General features: G+C 36.8%; 1 protein-coding gene across 2 annotated transcripts in view; it reads right to left on the bottom strand.

Annotated features, from left to right (window-relative positions):
• LOC131052304 (uncharacterized) overlaps positions 1–24,554 on the bottom strand; it is a 296,561-nt gene that overhangs the window by 100,743 nt on the left and 171,264 nt on the right. For both annotated transcript variants that reach the window (XM_057986927.2, XM_057986928.2), the window contains exons 5-8: positions 21,809–21,915; positions 17,039–17,171; positions 11,884–12,000; positions 11,714–11,805 (exon numbers count right to left, since the gene is read on the bottom strand). In XM_057986927.2, the coding sequence (XP_057842910.1) occupies positions 11,714–11,805; positions 11,884–12,000; positions 17,039–17,171; positions 21,809–21,915 (449 nt within the window). The remainder of the gene's footprint in view (positions 1–11,713; positions 11,806–11,883; positions 12,001–17,038; positions 17,172–21,808; positions 21,916–24,554) is intronic.

Consider the following 24,554-nt stretch of genomic DNA (forward strand, 5'->3'; position numbering starts at 1 on the left):
CTAGCATGGTCAATAATATCAAAGGCTTGAAATGAACCAGCTAAAAAGGGATTAATATTGTTCGATAATGGTTTGGGGTTGGGCATACTGGGCTTGGGATCAACAGATGAAGCAAGAGGAGGACTTTTGCTACTTACTTGGATTTTCGCTGCATCCTTTGGAATATAAGGTAGTGGTGTTCCTCTTTTAGCAATAACAACAGGTGGTTGTAAATCACTTGCAATCTTTGCAGCTTCTTCTTGTTGGGCCAACCGGGTCTGGGATCTTGTCGTTACAGCAAATGCTTGTCTATAAGCCCTATCGGTCGCAACAGAGTCATCATAGTGCATGTAACATATAGTAGAGTCGCTAGTCACTTCTTCTTCTTCTTGTTGAGGAAGAGCGACTTCGTCGGACTGATAATCAAAATAAGAAGACTCATTTTGATCAGCCTCATAATACCAACTGCTGCCTTTGAAGGAGGTGGCTCAAGCGCAAGTCTCTCCGGAGGGGGAGGCAACTTGGGTTGATTTTTGGCAGCATAACTGGAAGCAGTATTAGGATATGTCCTTCTTGGGATATCCTTGTACGGTGCGGGGTAGGAATTCTGAGATACTTGCTTCTTTAAAGCAAGAAGTTCATTTGCCAATTTCTGTACCATAGGATCGGTAGAACCAGAAAATGAACCATCCATATGCGAACCTCCTTTGGACCAATTAGAATCCTTCTTGATCTTACCGGCTAAGATCAAATCGTCTTCAATTTCAGTAGCCATTGATTGAGCAACTTCTAAATCAGCAGGAGATGCTCGTCTTAAGAAGAAACTGACCTCGGGCAACTGAGTGTTGATGAAAAAACACTTGAGGTTCTCAGGAGTAGGCTTAGAATTAACAGGAATTCTATTTGCTAATTTGTTAAATTTAGCAATGAATTCATGCATGCCTTCATGCGTATACTTCTTCATTTGTGTCAACTAGGCCAACAAGGCATGCTCATCTTCTGCAGGCTTGAAATGTTCCTCGAACTTGTCTCTCAATGAGTTCCACGAAACAATTGAACCAGCAGTAAGATTGAAAAACCAATCGGCTGCAATACCTTGAAGAGTCTCTATAAACAACCGAACAGCAACATCTTGATGTTCAACCCCAAGAACACCACATGCCATATAAAAAGACTTGACATGTTCATCTGGGTGTTGCTTTCCATCGCCATAAAATTTGGGAAGATTTTTGCGTGAACCTTGTGGAAGAGGATGAAGAGGTGGGGTTAATGCCAAAGGACCAAAAGCTACTCCCCACGGACCGAGAGGAGGAAACGGAGGTGGATTAGCCATATTAGGTAATGAAGGTATCAGTGGTTTGAAAAAGGAGGAATTTTCACTTGGGATAGATTTTTTCTTTCTTGACGGAGGATAACTTGTGGTTCGTGATAGGGAAGATGTACTAGTGAGTAAAAAGGATCTAGCTCTTTCAGCAGCAGATATTTCTTCTGAATATTCACCTTTCTTCCGGCGAACGTAAACGCGCAAACTTTCCAGCTTAAAGAAATGAAAGAATTTCCAAGCTCTTCTTTCAAAAACAGCAGGACACTAGTCTTCAAACGAAAGCGTGAGGCTTCCGAATGCGTCTGTGTCCCTAGCAGAGTCGCCAAAAAACTGTTGGTTGAAAATTTTGTACACTTGGGGAAATATACAAAATTGTGGTTTCAACCACAGCACACGAGTAAAAACTCTCCTAATTAAGGGAAGGCTCCCCTATCTAACTACAACTTGGAAAATAAAATGGGATGGAACAACAATCTTTCTTCTTTTTTCAAGAAAGACAATATCCTTTTCTCTTCACAGAAAAGGATAGCTATTGAATAACAACAGTAACCACTTTCAAGTGAAATAAGAGAAAGGAAATGAAATTTCCTGAAAGCGCAAAGACTTCCGTCACTTCCTTCGGGACAGGACAGCAATATCAAGCTCAAAGACTTGACTATTGGAAGTCCTATCTACCTTTGCTATACTAAATTTTACAATGAATAAAAGATAACAGCTCAAAGACTGAAATAATCTATTCTTTTAACACAAAGACAAGAACTAATGCAAGCTCAAAGACTTGCTGCTATTTCTTATCAAACAGTAATTTTTCCTAGAGAATAGACGCAAGCTCAAAGACTTGCTGCTCCTTCAAGAGAGTTTCCTATTTTAATTAATCTTCTCTACTTTCAGCTCAAAGACTTCAAATCAGATTGAACTAAGCTCCTTTAGAAACACTTTGCATAGAAGAAATAAAAAGATTCAAACTCAAACATGTAGCTCAAAGACTCAAAACTTGAGTAATCCTTCTTTCTTATTCTTCAAAACCTTCAATTCACATACATAAGCTCAAAGACTTCTTGCTGTAAATTTGGCAAAGTTTTTGCTTGCTTTCCCAAAAGATATATTTACAATGGACCTCTCAAGTATTTATAGAAGAGGAGCCTTGAGAAAAAGGTGGGAGAATCCTAACTAACTTGAGAGATTCTCTCAACCACCAAGACTCATTCAATAAATAACTGAGACTTCATTAACTAACTAAGAGTTACTCTAACTAACTAAGACTTATTCCAACTACAGTCCTAATCGGACACAACTTGTAGTTGCCTTACATGTAATTACAAAAGTGCAAGTAATGTGTAACTTGCATTTTACAAAAATTACTTTTACATGTAACTTGTCAAAACAAAATTACAACTAAAGATTACAAAAGAGGGAAAATTCAACTAAGTGTTGAAAAACACTTAAGTTGCATTTTGTCAAGACACGAATCCTTGAAATTTCTGGATGCTCGCTTATAGTTCCTCGGGATTCGGTTCATGGGTGTTCTTAGCAACAACCATAGTCTTCACAATAGTGTCGTGACAGCGGGGGAGCGCAGAATTGTCTTTATCCAGGATAGACTGGATCTCATGCAAAAAGGCTTGGTGTTTCATCAATGTTTGAATTGAAGCTGCCGAGAATTGTTCGCTCCTCTATTCATTATGAATCCTCATCTATAAATCAGCAAGAACCTCTTCTTCTGGAATTAGCTCTCCATCCTGACTTACTATATTGCAAGAGGTCCTTTCACAATGTGAGACAATACCTCGATAGACTTCATCCCGGAATCTCCTTGCATCACTGATCTCCTCAATGAGGGATTTAAGAACAAGGGTCTTGTTTTCCATGAGTTCTTCAAATTCCAAGTACATGACCCTGGAAGAGATGATGGCGTGCTCCTGCAAAATACTCAGCTGTTTTTGGGGCATGGTACGCCAAATTGCCAGACTTTTGTCAACACTTTCCAAATTCTTTTTGAAAGTGTCAGAAGTCTGATCCAGTTTCTCCTCAATGCTCTCCAACTTAGACATTATTTGAAAACTGTCTTTTACCACTTGTACACATTGATCATGAAGCTGATCAACCCAGGAATCCAGTGCTTGTACTTTCTAAGCAGCCCTTTCCACTCCACGAATCGATTCTTGGGAACCAGAAGAACCTATGGAGTTACACCCTTCAGCAGCAGGTTTTGTGATTTTATGAATGGCTGTCATGAGCTGTCGGTTTTCTTCTTCTAGCTTGTCTTTCTTTGCAAGAAGATCGTCACACCTTTGCACTAGTGAAGCAAGAGAAAACTGAGCATCATGTTTAATGACCTCATGTGTTTGCTTGCCCAATTCTACCCTTGTAACCTTATAATCAGCAACTGACATTTCATCAAGTGGTTTATCTGCAATAGGTTCCACAATTTCAATTACTTTCATCTTGTTGCTATCAACAGTTACCCTAGAGATAGTTTTTGCCTTCTTAGCAACTTTGGATCTGGACTGTTTGAGTTGCTGGTAGTCAAAGGCATCAGGTGAGATCTCTTGCTTCTTCCTTTTCGAAGTGAAAGAACTAAGCCATGGAGGCAAAGTCATCAACTCACTTCTAGTAGCAGTCGTAGGCAAAGGAGAAGCAGTTTCTGTTTGAATTACTGTGGTCACCCTGGGAGGAATATCTGTTTGAATAGCGACCACAGTTTGCTCAGTTACCAATGGACATGAAGATTGCCTCATGAATTCTTCAAAACCAGAAGTGGAAGTATCAATTTCTGATAACTGAATGCAAGTGGGATTATCTTCAGGAACTTTCAACACTCATCTACGAGCAAATCAGGAGGAGAAAGAGGCGTTTCAATGGAAACTGCAGGAATGACCTCGTGAGGCGAGTCTGAAACTGGAGACTTAGGCACATCGTCAGATTGCTGCCCCTCTTCTGGATTATCCAAATCGATCACCCGAACATGGAACCGTGATTTCTCCTTCCCACGAGTAGTCATCACTTCAGGAGGAAGCACTACCGCACAACTAACTCATAACTTGATCCTTGTGGCCGAAGATGAAGCACCCTCCTTGTTATCAAACTAAATCTCAGACTTCCGTCCAAGAGCCCCTATAGAATCATCTTCTTTACCAACCTTGATTTTGATAAGTCTAACAGCATTACTTTTCAGCCATGCGTTAGTGTTGGCCAAGATAGGCTGAAACCTGTCAAGGATGGAGACGCACTCCTTGTGTGACCATTGGATCAAACGAAGTGGAGCTTCCTCAACCCTTCGTGAAGTGTATTCAAGATCAAGTATATGCCCGTCATCGATCATCCCTTGTGGGATATCCGCCAAGTTCAAGTCAACAATTTGCTCAACAGTGAGCCTGCAGTAATCCATCTTGAGAACTTCGGCTTCCGTGCAGAGATCTACCCAGATGTCTTTAATGCGATGAACATGCACAAAGGATTTCTTGATCTTCTCCTTCATACCTCTATAATCAAAATCAGCTCTAGGTTTGAACCTCTTAAGCTTGATTTCCTGCAATTTAGCCTCCATGGCCTTAGCCTTCATAGATGTGACAAGGGAGTATCGACCAATTTTCAATGGGTTTGTGCTAGAGATCCCCATTCCAACCTTGTGTCTAGCAGACTGAAAAGTATAAACAGCCATGATCTGTCTTCCCAACTCCATAAGAATTATCTTATCGGTTGGGTATCTTGGAAGCATGTATGGCTGACCATCATAGCATCCAATCCTCATATAGGTGAAGGTGGGAAATTGTAGGAACAAACACCCATACTCAGACACCTTGACCCATGCCTCATCTGATACTCTTTTGATTCTGAGATCCAAATCAAACTGACACATGAAATATCTGAAGAATGCATCTTGGACTCTTCTGAAATGCAGTCTGCTAGGTTTCAATGGCAACTGGTCATAATATTCCCAAACTGGTATAAGCGAGCGATCACCCTTGGTAGAAAGACCTGGAAAGTGTCTAAGTGACGCTGCTAAATATACCAAATAAGAATTCATGAAGAAGGTCATAGTGGTAGGAACTGCTGCAAGTTGTTCGCACAAAGCATCACTGATGATTTCACCCCATGAAATGTGATGCGACTGCCATATGAACATAATGAATTGATACATCCATGGCTCAAAGACATTGGAGTGCTCAAGGCCTAACATCCTGCTGAGAAGAGTGATGGTGTCTCCTATCTCCCACTTGAAATCACAAGGGTACAACTTTGCCCATCTTGAGAAGGAAGGACGCGGCTCTTGGATCCACCTATTGATGTGTCACTTGCAATCTTTTTCCCTTTTCACATAATACTCTGCTACACTTTCTTTGGTGATTTCCATATAAACAGGGGCAGGAGGTATTTTGAAGACCTTCTCGATTGTATCCACATCAAGACGAATTATAGCTTCACCATCATCATTTTTAATGACTCTTGACTCTTTGTCAAAATGATGGGCGCATGCAAGAACGAACTCAGGTTCTAGGGCAGCCACTGGGAAGGAAGATGCATGATGGATATGGCTGTCCAACAACCGCTGCAAGTTGTTATCCTGTGGATCTTCTACCCTGTTGATGAATTCTGCCATATCAACGTGCCCTATTTCCGTGTCCATGATGCGATCCAAAGGAGAAGAAACCTGGGAAGGTGCAACCTCATTCTGGTATTTGTCATATTTGTATTTCATTTTCTTTGGAGTTGGAGATGCCGGCAAATCTGACATTGATTGTGAACCTGGAATGCTGTGATGAAGACTTAAAAGAGTTAAGGCAACATCATAGTCAACTGCAAATATCATTCTTCCTTCTTCAAATGGGTAAAACTTTGATTTCTGAATTTCACGGTTTTGTGAGAGGAAGAGGGGAGATATGTAGAAATGGGAAAATCTTGACTTTGACCAATTTCGGATCTTGGGAGAATTTTCGCAAGTATACAAGTTGGAAAGGACATACATGCAATCGAGGTTTTAAAACCCGAATACAAGTACACTTGTAAATTCGAAAATGGAGAAATGGACGAAAAATGAGATTTTGACTTGCGGGAAATGATGGAAATGGAAAGTACGGATATGGGGAACGTGAATGGATAGAAACGGGAATATCCGGGAAAGTCATTTTTATGAAAATGGGAAGAACTCTTCAACATGTAATCCGGTTTTTAAAACCCGAATTTGCAAAGGAGGGGTATTTCATAATTTCCAACTTGGAATTTTAACCAAAAATGATTAAGTTCCTTAAACGTAGGGGAAGAACAAGAATTTCCAGCGAACTTGTAATCGAGATTAAAAATCCCGAATACAAGTTAGGAGGGAATTTTGGGAAGAACAATGCAATTCAACAATTGCATATTAAGGGGAAGATTTCTTTCACAAAAACCAATTTCTAGGGGAAGAACATCACATGCCAAAAATGTAACTAATAACGAAAAATAAAGAAAACAAGAAAATAATAAAATGAAGGGAAGAAAGGAAAGAGAACATACCTTTCTTAAAAATGCAAAATGCTTCTCCAATAATGCAACAATTCTCGAAATGAAGAAGCAAAACCGGTGAAAAGGAGCAATCCGGAATGTCAAACCCTTATCACGTTTTTTGTAAAAATGCCCCAAATATAGCAGCAATCTTAAACTTGGAGGACCAAAATGCCAATGAGAGTGTGCATCCAAGTTTATTAGAGCAAAACGCCTAAGGTAGAAGAAGAAGCAATGATGCCAAATGTTTGAAAACGTTGCCAAAGGTTGAAAACGTGGCCAAAGGGAATCACGTGGCCACCATTATAAACTCCAACAGCATCATTAAATGGTGCGAAAATCCTCTCACCCTCCATGCCTAAGTAGGAAAGGGCAAAACGATTTAGGAGTGTGCAAATTTAAGGAGTAAAAAACGTCCAAAATGTGGGTTAAAAGAACCACGTTTTGCTGATTTGGCACCAAAAACCAGCAACAATAAACTCTAAATGGCAAAAAATGTGTTTGTGAAAGCATGAGAATAGGATAGAATCCTAAACACCTTGCATCTCCAGCAAATCTCCACAAAAAAATCGCTTTGACATCTTCGACAAATCCATTTTCCATGCAAATCGGGTTTTAGAAGACACATGACAAGTTCGAATTGCCCAAAATGAAGCAAATCGGGTTTTAGAGAGAAAATAACAAGTTTTATTTTCACTTTTTCCACTTACATGCCAAAATCAGGTTTTTTAAGACAAATGGCAAGTTTAAAAATTCACTTTTTCACTTACCAAGCCAAAATCGGGTTTTTTAGAGCAAACTGCAAGTTTAAAAATACTTGTAAAAGGAAAATAAAATCCCTACAAGAAGTTAGAAACACTTGCACATATGTAATGGGGATTTAAAATCCCTATTACATGTAAAAACCATTAAAGTAGGGGTTTTTTGAAACAAACTGCAAGTTTACTTGCAGTTGAGCCAAAAAATCCCTATTTTAACTAAAAATGACCAAAAAACAATAAAAAGATAAAAACATCAAAGGGGAAACTTAAAATAATTTACAAGTGACATATTTAAAATAAAAGTGCACATGTAATTGGTCAAAAATTCCCCTACAAAGACCAAAACAATGAATATCATTAAAACTTGCAGTTTGAAGAAAATTCTCCACCTGCAGTCTAGGTTTTAAAACCCGAAATTGAAGGAAAGGCATAGCAAACGAACCCAAAATTGGACGAAATTCGAAACGTAGTTCGAGAATGAACTGAGGATTAAGCCAGTCCAAGGATTAGTCGAAATTCTGCCTCAGGAAGCGTGCCATAGAGTAAATTTTTTCATTATTTAATAAAAATTTCACCGTAGTGGTCCTTCATTTTTGGAAACAAAAATGAGGACAACAGAGTCTCTGATGTAGTCCACCTTGCAGTGTTCGTGTGATATGCATTAGAAATGCTTCATTCACCTTCTTGAAATGCAAGTTCTCTTCCATGTGCAGCTGGGGGTAACAATCGTAAACAGGAAACTAATTTTCCTTGTTTCCCACCTCTCCTCTACAGGTAAGGCCTCTGTATCTATAAGTTCTAGCTAGGGAATAGAACAAATACGAGCTCATATAGAAGATTTTATCTCCCTCCAAATTTTTCAGTTGGCTGTCTAAGTTGTTGCTTATTATCTGAGCCCAGTCAATCATCTTGACTCCATTCATTATCTCATTAATGAAATAATACATCCAAGGCTCAAATGGAGCGCCTTGGGGATTACCCATTATTCGGTTCAAAAGGACAATCATGTCTCCAATGTCTTCTTTGAAATATGCCCTCACCAAGTTTTTCTTTGATAGCTTAGAGGCCCCCTTTCTTGGTTTATCTAGCCATGAATGATTGATGGTGGCCTCGTGTTCCTCCATGTGGTCTTGGTACATTTGATTGGCCTCATCCTTGGTCACATATACAAAATTATGATATTCTGGGATTCTAAATGCTTCCCTTATGGCTTCATCACTGATATTAGCCAACACTCTTCCATCTGGTGCTACAATATCTTTGTCGTCACGGTTATAGTGCCTAGCACACTCAACTACCAACTCCGTGCACTGCATAGTAGGGAGAAATCTAGCAACATGTACGATGCCACTTTTCATCATCTTACGCATGGTCATAGTAGGCACAAGGTTATCCAAGCCGAAGATCCTTTTCTTAAACTCCTTGAGATTGATATGTCTGAGGTTTGTATCACTAACATTCTTCCATTTCGAGTTCATCCTTGATTCAGGAGGAGCGTCCTTGTCTACCTGAAACTTCATCGCGACTGAAATCTGCGAAAACACATTAAGCCTAAGTTAGAAATCAGAATTTCAAAAATTAGAGGTTTTAAATGACCAAGTGGTTGAAGTTTTTTACTTCATTTTTAATACTTAGTCATTAAAATGGAGTTTTTACATGTAGGAATCTCGATAATAATAATAGAACTCCATACTCTAAATTCTGATTTTAATCCAAAAAATCAGGTTTGCAATAACATTAATTTCATCCAATCTTGTTTTGAGAGGCGGGAAGTAAGAAAGAAAGTGTAAATATTCAGTCCAACATGATCTTTCTTATTGAAAATTTGGACAAATCTACTAAAATCTCTTCCAATGAATTTAGAAAACTCAGAAAACCTAATAAATCCGCCTTCAAAACCAACTTCACCTTCGATAGGATGAGAAGAAAAAGACAAGAAGATAGAAAGAACTTATAAAAAAAACTCAGAAACTTCGATAGACCTGCCTCCTATCCATGGTTTATCTCCAAAATATGTGTATGTTGTGAGAGAATAAGGTTGGAGATGATACTTAATGCTCTTAACTTCTCCAAAATACATTCAATCTGCAGAAATATTCTTCGAATGCCCTTCTACCTGCAAGCATGTCTCTTAACTTTGCTCTCAACACTTGAAAGTTCAAACTCTTGTGTGAAGAATGAAGGAAAGAATGTCTTATTTGTAATGAAGTCGAATTTCATAATTAGAAATACGCAGATCCTCTCCAAAATCTGTTTCCATTTTGATTTCAGTCTTAGATACTCATGGAGAAAGTTTCTAATTTAATTTGAGCTACAATGTCATCATCCTTGAGTTCGAATTCCTTTGAATGCAACTTTCTATTTTGAATTCCAGTTTCAAAATCAACTCAATCTGCAAGATTCATCTCTCAAGAAACTTTCTATTTTCATTTCTCAGTTCAAGATCTTGCTGACATCACTCGGAATATTCCAATTTTCAAACTTAGTCGGCAATCTTTGACTTATTTTGACCTCCATCAAGGCGGACTTTGTTGAGTTTGTCTCATCATTGATCACTTTGGGCGGAGTTTATCATACTTGGGGACCTTTTTCTTCATAAGGCGGACTTTACTTGATGTGTGCATCTCATGTGTTTTCCACCTAGGGCGGACTTTCTAGGAACCCTGGATGGCGGACTTTTCATATCATCCTTGCACCATCCCCATCATCTATAAGGCGGACTTTTATTGGATTTCATCTCCACAGGGCGGACCTTTTCATGTTCACGCCACTTTGCTTACTTTCTCCAAACCCCTTCAACTTTGACAAGGCGGACTTCTTTGGACTCCCTCTCCATCACCTTGGGTGGACTTCTTGACTCATGCCATTTTGTCATTAAGAGTAGGGCAGACTTTACTCGTCTTATCTCCTAGGAGGAAGGCAGACTTTTTGAGTGTTGCTCCCATAAGTTGGAGTGCGGACATTGGACTCTTGGTCTTCAAACCTTCCTCAAAGCGGACTTTGTTTGCTTTGCTTACTTCTTATCTCACCTTCATCATGGGGCGGACTTTTGGAGCTTGAAGTACCATTACACTTGTTCCTTGGGTGGACTTTTCTAATCTTGAGCACCTTTTACTTGCAACCTAGGCGGACTTTCTCACTTCTTCAGACCTTAACTATTCATGGCGGACTTTGGAGAACATGACCATTGCCTTTGTACCTTGGGCGGACTTTTTGGAGACCATGACCATACTTCAAGGCGGGCTTTGGAGTTCACAACACTTACTTGGGCAGACTTTGAGTCTTAGGCACCACTTACACCTCCCCTTGGGCGGACTTTGGATGACTTGTACTCCAATGCTAGGACGGACTTTGTGAAGTTAGGCATCTTCACTCATCCTTTTGGGTGGACTTTGAAGAGCTCCTGACATACATTCACCATCAAACATTGATTAGCCAGACTTAGAGAAATACTTGAAAAAAAACTTCAAAATTTGATAACTTCATCAATTTTCGCCAGATCAGAATGACATTTGAAATCCATACTCAGGTAAGCCATCCAAAGCGTCATGACCCCTAAAATGTACGAACTTAGCTTTTTGGGTCAAAACTTAAAAATCTTTGATTGCGATCGATGCAAGTCGATGGTACCAATGCAAACCCTAGGTCCCCAGTTCGAAAAGCAAAAAGCAGACATCCCTAAAATATAGGGAAAACTTTCAAAAAATAGCCATACTGGGGATTGAGCTAAAAATGCCAAAAACGAAACTTCCTAATAAATAGGAAAAAGCAAAAAAGAAAAAGTTGTCCGAATTTGTTCAAATCAATTGCGCTCTTCGTCCTTTGGCCTTTCTAGGCACTTTGAAGGTGTCTAGACTCTGTTATCACCTGGCTTGCAAAAACTGACTTTCAATCCTTAAAAGCGTTCAAAACTTGACAGAAATGAGCAGTACTGAAGCGGAAGGCCACGAGGCACTAACAAAAACCCTAGAAAGCAAGAAAGGAGAGGGTCCCCATCTTCAATGGGGTGATGTGTGAAAAAAGGTCACAACAAGATCCTACAAGCAAACTTTGTCATCAAACTTATTAACTTGCATGCTTCATTTGGGATAATTTATTAAAATATCATAACTACAAATATACATGATAGTTTGTGCTATTAAAAATAATATAAGGAATTATGTCAAACCTTAATAGCCCCTCTGGGTCAAAAGGAGCTTGACACCAAATAGGTGCATTTTCTGGAGATGGACCATAATCGGGAGATTTAACACTGCATTCCTACATTGTGCCAAAAAATATGGTAATAATCATTACATTAAATACCAACAAAGAAAAAATGATATAAATTTATGTTACCTTTGTTCGTTTGTACATGGGATTTTGATATAAATGCTTCACACCAAGAACATAATAGTCAATCATGCGGACAGCATTACAAGCCGGCTCAAGGCTTCCCCTCACACCACATTTAACCTAAAAGGAAAAAAATTGGAATCATTGATCTTTTATCAAGAAGTAAATGCATAATTGGCAAATTTAAATACACCAATTACCCAATAAAGGAAATTACCAATAGATGTATATGCTCTTTAAATCCAAGATATTTTGTTCAGACTTTACAATACTAAATCATAGTTATGAGACTCAAAGTCGATACGGGCTTGACAAGGATAACTTGACTTGAGACTACGAACTCAACAAGTGGAAAACCCAAGAAATTAAGAGATTTTTAAGTATTTAAAACTTGTTTCATGCAACCTTTATCAAATAAACCTTAAAAACACAATAACATCATCAAATAGAAGCTAATTTGATCACATACACAAGTATACATTGATCACATAAGTATAAACGCAAATTGTAGTTGAAGGAAATAACACACTTAGAAATATAAATATTGTCAAATGTATACAAAACTCATGGAATATAAAATCCATGTCATCAAATGCTCCAAAAAAATATCAAAACAATAACTAGATGTCTATGGCTTAGAGGAGCTTGCATCCTTCCTACGAAGGCATCTAAGGTAGGTCATAGATGATGTACAGGCCATAATCATTTTTTAAAGATGATTATGCAGAGACTTGCAAAAACGGATATCTATTAATGTAGAATTTTATAATTATGATTCATCATTGGCCTATTACTTGCTTAAAATTATAGTTTGATGTGAGTTTGGGGGCAACACCAAAACGAAGTTGAGAGTAGCACCCCTCACGGGGGTTTGAGGGTGAGAGAGAGAGGTAGAGAGATAGACTTAGATCTTGGGGGAGAGACGAGAAAGTGAGATAGAGAGAGGCAGAGAGAGGAGATAGAGGAAGAGTGATAGGGAGAGAGAGATAGGTCTAGAGTTTAGGGTAGATGAAGTGAGTGTGATAGAGAGAGTGAAAGAATGCTGATAGGAGCCTACTGATTACTGCAACTTGACTAAGTCTGAAAATTTATAAGATCTTCTAAAACCTAGAATTTGCATTATAACTCCTAGAGATCTAAAACCACTCTCAAACATCCTGCCAATATATACATGAAATATACCTAAATATTATATTTCATGTATATATTCTAATGAAGAGAATGAAACTGACTTGAAGACAAAGATGGGGAGCTAAATCATGTCATTTATCATGTATATTATGGGGGCATGTCATAAACCAAAGAGCATTTAAACTTTGAGAATTAAAAAAATTGAGTCTAGCCGAGGCCAGGAGATGGGACTCGCAAGGACTTGGTGAGTCTGGCAAGCCCGCAAGACTCTGCAAGACTCGATGAGTCTCACCCAAACTTGGCCGAGTTCGAGTCCAAGCCCCCAAGACTTGTCAAGGGTGACTCAACTCAGGACTCACCGAGTCCAAGCAAGTATTGGTAAGTCTCATAACTCTAAACTAAATTATAACATAGAAAATTGTATGGCAAACAATAGAAAAATCACATAACCCAACTTACTTCTCTTGGAAATCACGAAAAAGGGTTTGCATTGATTGCATTCTTTTTGTGTGTGTAATTATGACATTTTTTTAATTTGCCAAGTCTGAGTCCTAACAGTATGATTTCGAGTTTGGTTTTTGTGGGTGAAATTGTATAATAAGATTGCTTTGTGTGAAAGCAAACTATATTTTAACATATAAGTGTGAGTTTATTTTTTTATTGTTTTTCATGCAAGTTTTGTAAACTCTCAAAAATAATTGTCATTTGCACATAGATTTTCAATAGGAATTTTATGCCTACTTGCTGCTAAAACTGTTGTTTGAAGATAGAATTATTTTGTTGAATCTGCAGACTTTGTAATGTATTTTGCTATAAAGTTGGTGATTGTGGTATCGTACACAACTCCATAATTACTTTTAGCAAATTGTGCATATTTTGCTCAAATCAATTCAATCCTTGTGTAGTACTCACAATTTTATCTCTTTTAGCTAGAAAGAGTGAGAATCTAATAGTTATTTAGGATATTTGCTTTCTAGAAAAGACATAAAAATTTGTCATTTTGAGCATAGTGCTTAATTGCTTTGTGTCCTTACACGAAAAAAAAAAAGACAGTAATTTCTTTCATTTATTTGTGATTGATATTCAAACCCCCAAGAGTTAAATTGTATATAGGTAAGAACCTAGAGGTCATGTTTTTAGGTTGTAGGGTTTCTGTTTTATTTTCTACTACATGGAGCTTCCCCTTCCAATTTGAGGAGAGGTTTATCCTTGCACATCATTTCATTTTGTCTTGCACCCAAATATAAAAATTAATATGTTAATAAGTCCTTCCCCTTGCCTATTGTGATTTTGTGGGCCATTCCTAGCATAGTTGGGTTGGAGCAAACCATAGCAAAATGATAGTTTTCATAACAGATCTAGCAGCAAAAAGGAATGCACTCATAATCTATGGAATACCCATTTCCAGCAGTATTCTATCTAAGAAGGGTTTTCCCAAGTCTATGTTTGTAATGTCCCACCCTACTATGGAACACCCACAACTAAACTGTAGCAACCTGTCTTGTTCTTTATAATTAAAAGTATTAAGTTTCTTCTTTTTTGTGTGATCTTTCAGAGCTAGACAGAAGTTGCAGAATGGTTTTTTGTTTGTATTTTTCAATGTTTGAGATATTATATATATATATATATATATATATATATATACTTAAAATAAATATTGCCTTCAAATATCAGTTCTGAAAATCAATAAAACTTGCAACGTAAGAAAGGAAGTCTCCAGATTTATTTATAAATCTGAAAATACAAATCTGCTGTATGAAATGGACCCTGGTTCTGTAATATGATTTTACAAGTCAGTTAGCCATACCCATAAGTTGTTTACTGAAACTTTGACGAAGAATGAACGGGAAGAGCTGTTTGCAGGTCTGATTTGGAAGGTGGCAGCCACATAGGTCATTCAGCAAATGAGTTACAGAAGCTACAAATCTGTCCTTTCCACTCCAAAACTATTCCCAAATGTAAAGTTTGTTTTAGGTGCCCAAAAGTGTAGAAGTGTGTCTTCAAGAAACTAGGCGCTTGACCCTAGAAACACTTTACTATGCAAGAACTGATTCGGTCTGATCTGATTCTGATTTTCTGTTGTGATCAGTCAAACCCTCAGAAGTATGGTGTAATACTTTTACAAAGTTCTGTTGATGGAAGAACCTTGTAACCCAAGACTGGAAAGCATCAAAATAGCTACTGTAGCCCAAAATATTGGCCAAGAAAGGGGTCGGCTAGACAAGTAAGCAGCTTACTAAGAAAATACTCCACAAAACCCCCTCTATTCCTTGAAATCAGTTATCAAATCTGCCCTTTCCCACTGCAAATAATGAAACTGGTCAATGCCAATGCTGAACAGCAGTTATAATAACTTCTATGAGCTCCAATGTTGTCCAAGAGGGGTCAGCCAGGCAAGAAGGCACCTCTCTTCAGCAATAGCCAACAAATACTTCTTCAAAACTGATTTTTTTTGTGCCCAAATCAAACCCCAAATGTAGAGTTTCCACACACACCCTAAGAAGATCTTCCACAACTGCAGGTGTGATGACTTGTGAAGGGTTCCGTCCACACAAGCTGCTCCAAACCATAGTATTCAGCTAAGCTCCTCTCAAGAGGCAAAAGTGAAATAATAACCAACATAACATGACCAAAATGATTTCCAAGGTGCCTTTTTATCACACTCCAAAACCATACGCCCTATTTAGGGTTTCTTTCCCAAGTGCCCCCTTTATGATATTAATTTGAGTTTTATTTAATTTCTAATGTCTCATTAATATCTTTTTCTTTATCCTCAAAGGGCACCCACTTAAGTCACTTATTTTTTATAATTTCCAACTCCACTTGGAGTGGTGTCCAAGGAAAGTGACTTCATTATATAGTCATTTTCATAACTTTATAAATCTAGCTTTTACAATCACTTTTTAATATCTTTTGCAATATTACAAATAACCTCAAAATGTTCTGAACTCCACTTTCTCTCTCCTAAGGCATCCATACTCTCTTTCTAAGATATTAGGTGACTTGTATCATAAAGCTCAATTTTGATGTCGATTATTTAATTTAAATATTAATTTAACTTAACAACCTTTTGGCAATATCATAAAATAATGCTCTATTACCCCCTGATCAACTCGATTATGCTGTCTTGAACAAGAGAATCTACTCAATCATAGATCCGCTATCCATTCCATTAGTCTACGAGGACCTGATGATAGACTAATCCTGATTACCGAGGCTGGCTAGGAAGGGGACATTACAATGTTGACACACAATTTGGCTTAATGTATAGTTCCTAGATGCTTGATTAGTTTTAAATTTGTAATGTAATACTTTGTGAAATTGTGTTATTGCCTATTTTTCTCAAAGAAGAATTTTGCAAGAGGTAGAGTTATCTAATGGGCCTAATTCACCAATGGAACCAAACTTGATCTATCTTCAATAGTCCAGAAGATAGAAGTACAATTTCATGAAGAGGCCTGATTTTTCATGAACATGAAGCCTTTTGAAAAGCTTGATCCTTTTCAGTTTTCAAGAGAATATTTCCATGAAATGGCCCTTTGGCATCATTATTATGTCAATAGATCCGGCTGGCCTCCTAGCCCAAAGCCTAAGTCTTTGAGTACCAAGAGAAGCTACCATGAAGCAATAAATGAGAGCCTTTTCCTTTAAAAACCACATCTTGTGTTCCATCTCTTCAATGGAATTGTTATATATTTTTCTTCTTAGATCATGACACAGCCCCATGCAATATAGAATAAACTCAGCCTATATCATTAACTATATATAAAGTTCCATGGTATTTGACAATTCATCATACAATAAGTTTTACTATTTAACGAGCAAGAAAGAGAAAAAATATTAAGAATGGATATGCGATAATATAGACTCCACTCATACTCTCAAGTGTATAGAATGAGAAGCAAAACTCCCCATAGCCATTTCAAAAGCAGCATATGATGGAGTTCGATAGAAATTTATCATTGGTAATTCTAGTTCCCAACACTCCAATCATACTCAAGTGTATAGAAGGAGAAGAAAAACTCACCATAGCCATTTCAGAACCAGCATTTGACGGAGTTCCATAGAAATTTATCATTGGTAATTCAAATTCCCAATCTGGCACATATAGACCATACAAACATCCCAAGTAAGCAGTTGATAGTACGGCTGCAAACACCCTACACAAAATATATCTAATGTCAGAATCTGAATCAACGCTCAACAGAAACTTTGAGTTGGGTGATTTGGCTCTAAATATAACAAAACATTGGCTAGAAAACACTTTCTTTACTAAAGAAAATAGATGCAGTATCATCTTGCATGACTGAAGAATACCAGGAAACTTCAATAATTTATGAAAGTAATTACACTCTTTAACAGTGGAGAGAGAAGCAAATAAATTTAATTCAATGTATTGAGAAACTAAAAAAGCATGCATCCTTGCTAGCAACCGTATTTCTTGTCCATTCTCACATCCATATCATAAAAGACTACATGTTAAATCATTATGTTTTATTTACTTTTGTAATTAGAAAATGATATAGGAGTATTCGGCAATTTTTTCTCAGATAAAATTGCTCATAAAAGCATCATGGTAATAAGCACTATAATGCAATTTGATAAAGTGACAAACTCGTGACAAAAATACAATATGCGAAAAGGAAGAACCTGGTAGCAATAAACACTTCATGTCTCTTTGAACAATAAAAATACACTTAATCAATTGAGAGGTTGACCATATTCTATTTTCTTTCGTGTTGATTACATTAAATATTGAAATACATTCATTTATCCCCAAAAGATCCACTATCCAATCATTGAGATTAAATGTGAAAGATAACATGTTATCTTTATCTCTCCATTGCAAGCATACACACCTACATGTAATAGGAAGCACAGAGACATAGTATATGATGGTACAAGGTATGCAAGCAAAGCTATGATGCTCTGCAATCTCACTTTTGTCATGTAGTGAGAACTGCAAATCAATGCTAGACAACATAGCACCAAAGCCCTCATCTTGGCATATCGACACACGTCCATGGTAGACTCAAAGATAAAGGTGAAAAATAAGAATCCACTAACATGCATTGATGGTGTTCTTACTGGCTCTAAGGACCAGAAGATTTCACGAAGATCAACTTGAAATTAGTTCTCATCCATCCTAAAGATGTTTGGAAGACAACATTCAAAACAAAGGAGAGTTTACTAATGAGGATATCAAGGTGATTATTATTATATTGAGTGACCATTAATGATCCCTTTCATAATTGATGTTTAGGAAGTTTCTATGCCATGTCATGGCATAAGGATTGTCTTCCCTATGACCTTACACCTCTACAAAACTTTTAACATTGAATTCCTCTTCAAATGTTTCACTGGATCCATCTATTGATTTGTTGCATATAGATATTACAAATTATGAATATTTATATTATCTTTTTTGCAAATTATGAATATGATATTACATTTAGTATTTACGATATATGAATATTTATTGGCAATAATGAATTTGTCATTTATCATTTATGTATGGGAAAGTTACATTGTGTATTTGTATGGATTGTATCATTGTAGTAATCAATAATGGTAGTGATAGTTTATATAATTATATTTTATAATTTTGATGTTTGAACATATATATAATATATGTATGTCTGTGTGTGTGTATGGACGTACCCGTACCCGTACCCAAGGAATTTTTTTTTGCCGATTCCATGATTCCATACCCGATTCCGTATCCCTACCCATACCTGAATCGGTAACTTAGTCTTTTTAGATAGAAGTTCGCTGCTTTATTGTTCATTGTTTATAAGTAATATAGACAAATTAATAGTGATTGTTGCATATAAAAAAGTATTTGGTCAGCTTTAGTCAAACAATTTGAGCGACGACCACAACTAAGCATGTACAAAAAGGGCTTCTTATTGAAAGTTTCATAAGGTTGCGAGATATTGCAAACCTACCACAAAGGTTATGTGAAGCTTCTCAATGTTAGGCTTTTGCTTATATGGAAATCTAAATTCGATGATTTTCCTGGCCATCTAAGTTTTGTTGTAGATTTCTTGGTTAAACCCTAGGATTTTTTATGGCAGTTCAGATTTATAAGGATTTTTGTGGTTGGTAAAGTCACCAATTGATTGGTCATTAGGGTTTTCAAATTCTTCAAAGGATCTTCCATGTTATATGGAAATCTAAATTCGATGATTTTCCTGGCCATCTAAGTTTTGTTGTAGATTTCTTGGTTAAACCCTAGGGTTTTTTATGGCAGTTCAGATTTATAAGGATTTTCGTGTTTGGTAAAGTCACCAATTGATTGGTCGTTAGGGTTTCAAGATTCTTCAAAAGATCTTCCATGTTTTATAGCAAAGAACCGTTGAAATGAATAAGAGGATTTTCCTACAAAACTGCTATTTTAGATGCTACTGCTTTTAGCAATTGCTTTTTAAAAGTCCTATTTCTAGACAGGATGTTGATAACCTGTTTTGGAGTCATTTTAGATTACTTTTATTTTATTCTATTTAGGGTAGTTTTATGCTTTAAGGTGTCTTCTTTCCCTTTTTTTGTTGGCTTTAACCATTTTGCAAAGACAAAGATTTTTTGGATAAACTAATGATTACCCTAAATCCCAAAATTTGAGCCTTTATAACCTTCTAAAAAGTGCTTGGAGCACAGAATTTAATACTAATAGTTGATGCTATGTTTATGCTGGTGAAAATATTGTTCAAGTTGGTTTTCATGTATATGTTATTACCGTGTTTGTAATTCCATTGATTGAATTGGAAGTGGAGAATAGTGTTATGATGTTTATTAAGGTTATTTTCCTACCAAGGTTGTATCTTTGTATGCAGCGTAGCTCTTGGGATCATGTGTTGTCTATATGTTAGGTTAATTATTCCTTCTAAATCTTGTTGTACATCAGCTTGCTAGTTTCTACTTTTAGCCAATGGGAAGGTGTTATTGCATTTATAATCAATTCCTTTCATTCTTAAAATCTATAAAATCTCACTTGTGAGACAAGCTATCAATAATCCTGTGTTCATGCCCAAAGTCAAAAGATAGTTAAAAAGTATTCCATTGTTTCATTATCATAAAAGCACTAGAAAATATTGTATATAGTGTTAATAATAGTATATTTTGTCCACAGCTTAGTGTTTAGGATTAGTTCAATTCTCAAGGAGCTTCCCTTTATAATTTGAAGAGAAGATTTAGTTCACACACTATTTCATTTTGTGTTGTCTTGAAGAAGAAAAATTAAAACCATAACAATTCTCCAATATTATTGTCATTGGAATGATTAATGTACATAATGTGATTCTTCAATTTGGTGCAAAGGTGTATAAATTGCTAACACAACAAACAGACAATATTTAGTAAGACCTAAATCTGCATAGTATGTGTTATATATCTAAGATATAACACTTAAGCTAGGTTGCTAAGAGATCGATATTGGTACTGGTACAGGAGATTGGTGCTGGTACCATATGTCTATTTTTGAGAATAGCAGATGGTGTACTTGGAGACGCCATTTTTTAATATAATGTAATAATTAATAGAAAATATAATGACATTGAACTGTCAACACTGAAAATCCTTTGGCAAGGGTATGCTCAAATACTAAATAGGCAATGAAAAACATTTAAGAGAAAAAGGAAGTATCGAACACCCAACAGCAATCCAGATCTATAGGATAAACGGAGCAAAGAGTTCATCTAGAACCAAAACATCTGTCAAAAGCAAAGGAAACTTCATAGGAATCAATCAAATTTGACAAAGTGTATAACAAAATTGAAAGCAAGGACCCAAATGAACAGGTTCAATCTTTCAATAGGCAAATCTTTTTTTTATTCTGTGAGATTATATATATGAGAATATGAATGTAGACATACTCTCAAGAATGAAGAAGGAAAATGTATTATCACAATGAATATAGATATACTCTCAAGAATGAAGAAAGAAAATGTATTATAAAGTGAATATAGAAATACCCTCAAGAATGAAGAAAGAAAATGTATTATCACAACCAAACTTCCGACTCCCAAGGATCTAGTAGAATTCACCCCTATTACATATACCGCAAACTCAGCATAAATGAACTAAAAGAACAACAGCAAGAATATAGAAAAGATGAATATCTTTTGAGTGTTGCATCGAACTGCAAATAGCGAAATGGCAAATGCTTGTGGCCTTGTTGGCTCATGTTTTCTCTTGCCCTATGTTGGCTCCTATTTTCCCTCCTGTGTTTATTTTCCAGCTTCCCAATGCATTTAACTTTTTAAGTTTTAGGCAGTTGAAAGTCTACTGCGACCAGAGACGTCTCAGGCAAGGTCTCTGGTACTGGAGACATGTCTCGGTCTTCATCACATGTTCCAGAGGGTCGGAGATGCATCTCCTAGCAACACAAAAATTAAGGTTTACGTATAGTATCAAGCTTACCCCATGAATTAATCATATAGTGGAACACAGTGATAAAGAAATCATTCACATTCTATAGAATTTGAAAACTTTAGTATGGCATCCGTTTAACATCCAACTTGTTTACACCTTTGAAATGGAAAACAAGTTTTGGGTGTTTCCCTGCTTATAAAGTAAAAATTAATAATGTAACCTAGAAAACAGGAACAGGAAAAATAATTATTTTGGAAATGAATGAATTGTAATGCATGTTAGCTAATATTGATCAAGGAAATGAAGTAGTTATAATGCATGCTATTCTATTTTTTCTTTCTCATTTCATTTGTTATTATAAATGCACTGCTTTCTTTCTCTAACATCACTGAATTGTTTTTGTTTTAAATATGTAATGATAGCCAACCATTGGAGGTAGTATTTCTTCACAAATCCCAGAAATGAGTCTACCGGACAGTTGCATGTCATCCAAATTTCACACATTGCTGCTAGAAAGTACCCAATGGAAATCCTCTGCAAAACAAGAAATGGTAACATTAAAAAATGCTTAATATATGATAACACTTTTTTCAAAAATGAGATGAAGAGAAATTCACAATAAAGGAAAAACAGATGAAGCAAAAACATCACAAGAAAACTTGATGCTCATTAATCTTTTTAATTCATCTTGAATCTTAGAAAACAATTATGTTACTAGCTTTTCTGTTTCCAGATAAAAATTAAAAAAATCAGACCAGCTACACGAAATTATAAATTGGCTGATACAGAGTGGTCAATTTAGAAATACAGCTGAAGATTACAAGAGAACTGATAACTTAAAGATAACCATCCATCACAATCAAAATAGCAATTGTCAGAAAACTGATTACGTATAAGAAGAGACAGAAAACCATAAAATAATGAGCTATGAACTAGTGATGTATAGACAAGTGAATGACTGCTGATAAGTCTCGGAAAATAGTTTTTTTTCAAAAGCACAGAGCAAATTCTGGAAATGTGCTTGTAGAAATTACTTATGACATCAGAAAGAACTACTGTCCTACTTTCTTGAACAAATTGACAGTCATAGAGGATGGAGTGTTGTGCAAAATCAGAAAAATAAGTTGCATAAAATAAGAGAGTTCACCACATTAAACTCAGATTTTCCTCGAAAACTGCAAGGAGGGGAAAAACCAGATTGTACAGGCAATTGCACGTCTATATAGATGTTATTAATCACCAAAGAATGAGTATGGAGAATAGATACAACTAATAGCTGCTCCAATTGCTTGGTATCAAGCTCCAAATAATTTCTGTCGCTGAGTTACCCTAACTTTAATCACTGCAACACTCACACAAGCCTCTGATGATCCAACCTAACCTCCTCATTCCTATATATAGATGTTAGAATGCCCCTCTCGTGCACTACGACATAGAAGTGGAATTGGAATGAGAAAAGTCGAATTGTTTGTTTCAAAGTCTGTAATTCGTGTATCAAAACAACACTGCCCCTTTGTGCATGCAGCAGTTTCAAATCTGCCACAATGGTCATGAAACCAGCCTTTCAAGGGAATTGACTGTTTCATAATTGCCTCCTGCAGGGACTGTCAGTTTCATAATTGCCTCCTGCCTAGAGAATCAGGTGAAATTGCCACATCAACTGGCTCAAAGTACTCACTAGGAGTAACATCACATAACTCATCCACGCCAGCTATCTGATGACAATCAACTTGTGGATCAACTGTCGTCCCACTCTGCTCGAAAAACTGAGATGGATAGTGGGTAAACTCCAGCTCCATCCTCGTGATATTCCGAACATACCGTCCAAGTGTCAACAACCATTGTACACCCACGACTACATCTATACATCTGAAGTGAAGCAACCCATGTAGGATCCATGAAAGGAAGGTACTACACATGTCTATACCATGATCCCACACAAACCACCTGTAGGACATAAACTGCTCCTGCTGCTCTCCTCTGATATAAGTGCCATATAATCTTAATATCTGGAGCAACATACTATAATCCCTATAAGACGCTGTATCAAATGAATCAACACCTGGATCCCAAATAAAACTAAATCCACATCCATCTGTCATGAAGAGACAATGATAGTAAGAGGCATCGTCGATACCGTGTCTCTCTATAGCCACTGTGAAACCATAAATACCACCAATCTTCAATGTTGAAATGGACCCATCAATAAGACAATTTCCAACAAGCAAAGTGTGATGGAAACCTTTCCAAAACCTTTGATCAGCGGCTGCAACTTGCCCAATTTCTCCACAAGTTAGTATGTCTTCATTGGAGGATGCCAAATAAATATATTGTTTAGCCATGCACCAAATATAGTCTCTTACACGCTGATCTTCATAGCTCACTATCACATCTAAGAAAACTGAGTCACCAATTAATAAGTACATCGCTGCCCTATCATATGAAAGAGGTGACAAGTCCACAAATGAATAGTAGATGTTTTTGTTCTGCAACATGGATAAACCTTCAGTGGCTGGTCCACTATGAATGCCACCTAACAACTCATAAACTTCACACCTAGTCTTCCCAACTTGAATGTTCTCAATGCAAGGTTTCAAATTTGACTCATTAGATGAAGGAAAATTGCTGATCAAACTCAGAAAATCAAACTGATTTCTATTTCCATTCAATATATCTTCGCTGTCCTTTTCTTCCCTTGGAAGAAATAAAGATCTAATGGATGATTCTCTTTGTATCCTTGCATCATCTAACCGATTGTGACGCTCTTTGACTCTTTGGAGGTGGTGTCTTGCTTGGGCAGCAAGCGTTTTTGCTTGGGCAGCTCTATGTAACCAATCTTCGTTCAACTTTTGGCAATGTTTTATATCAGCTGCCCCAAAGTACACAAAATCAGACTTATGGTGAGTTGTATTATTTGCATCAGCATAACCCATGCTTGTACCATAAGCACCCGCAAATGTAGAATGCAAATCTCTATTCTCTTCATGACCAAAGGCTGTCATATCTTGAGGGAGATAAGTTATGTCACTGCTGTTATGGACTTCAGAATTATGATCATACTGTGGTGACAAATCTTTGGATTCACTACACACCATTAAATTTCGACTTTCCTCATGGTCTTCCCAATTGAGAAGAGGAAGTAGTGTGACAAATGAATCCAAACTTATGCTGTC

The sequence above is a fragment of the Cryptomeria japonica genome, chromosome 2 (genome assembly GCF_030272615.1).
Source record: "Cryptomeria japonica chromosome 2, Sugi_1.0, whole genome shotgun sequence".
In the NCBI taxonomy this organism is placed as follows: domain Eukaryota; kingdom Viridiplantae; phylum Streptophyta; class Pinopsida; order Cupressales; family Cupressaceae; genus Cryptomeria; species Cryptomeria japonica.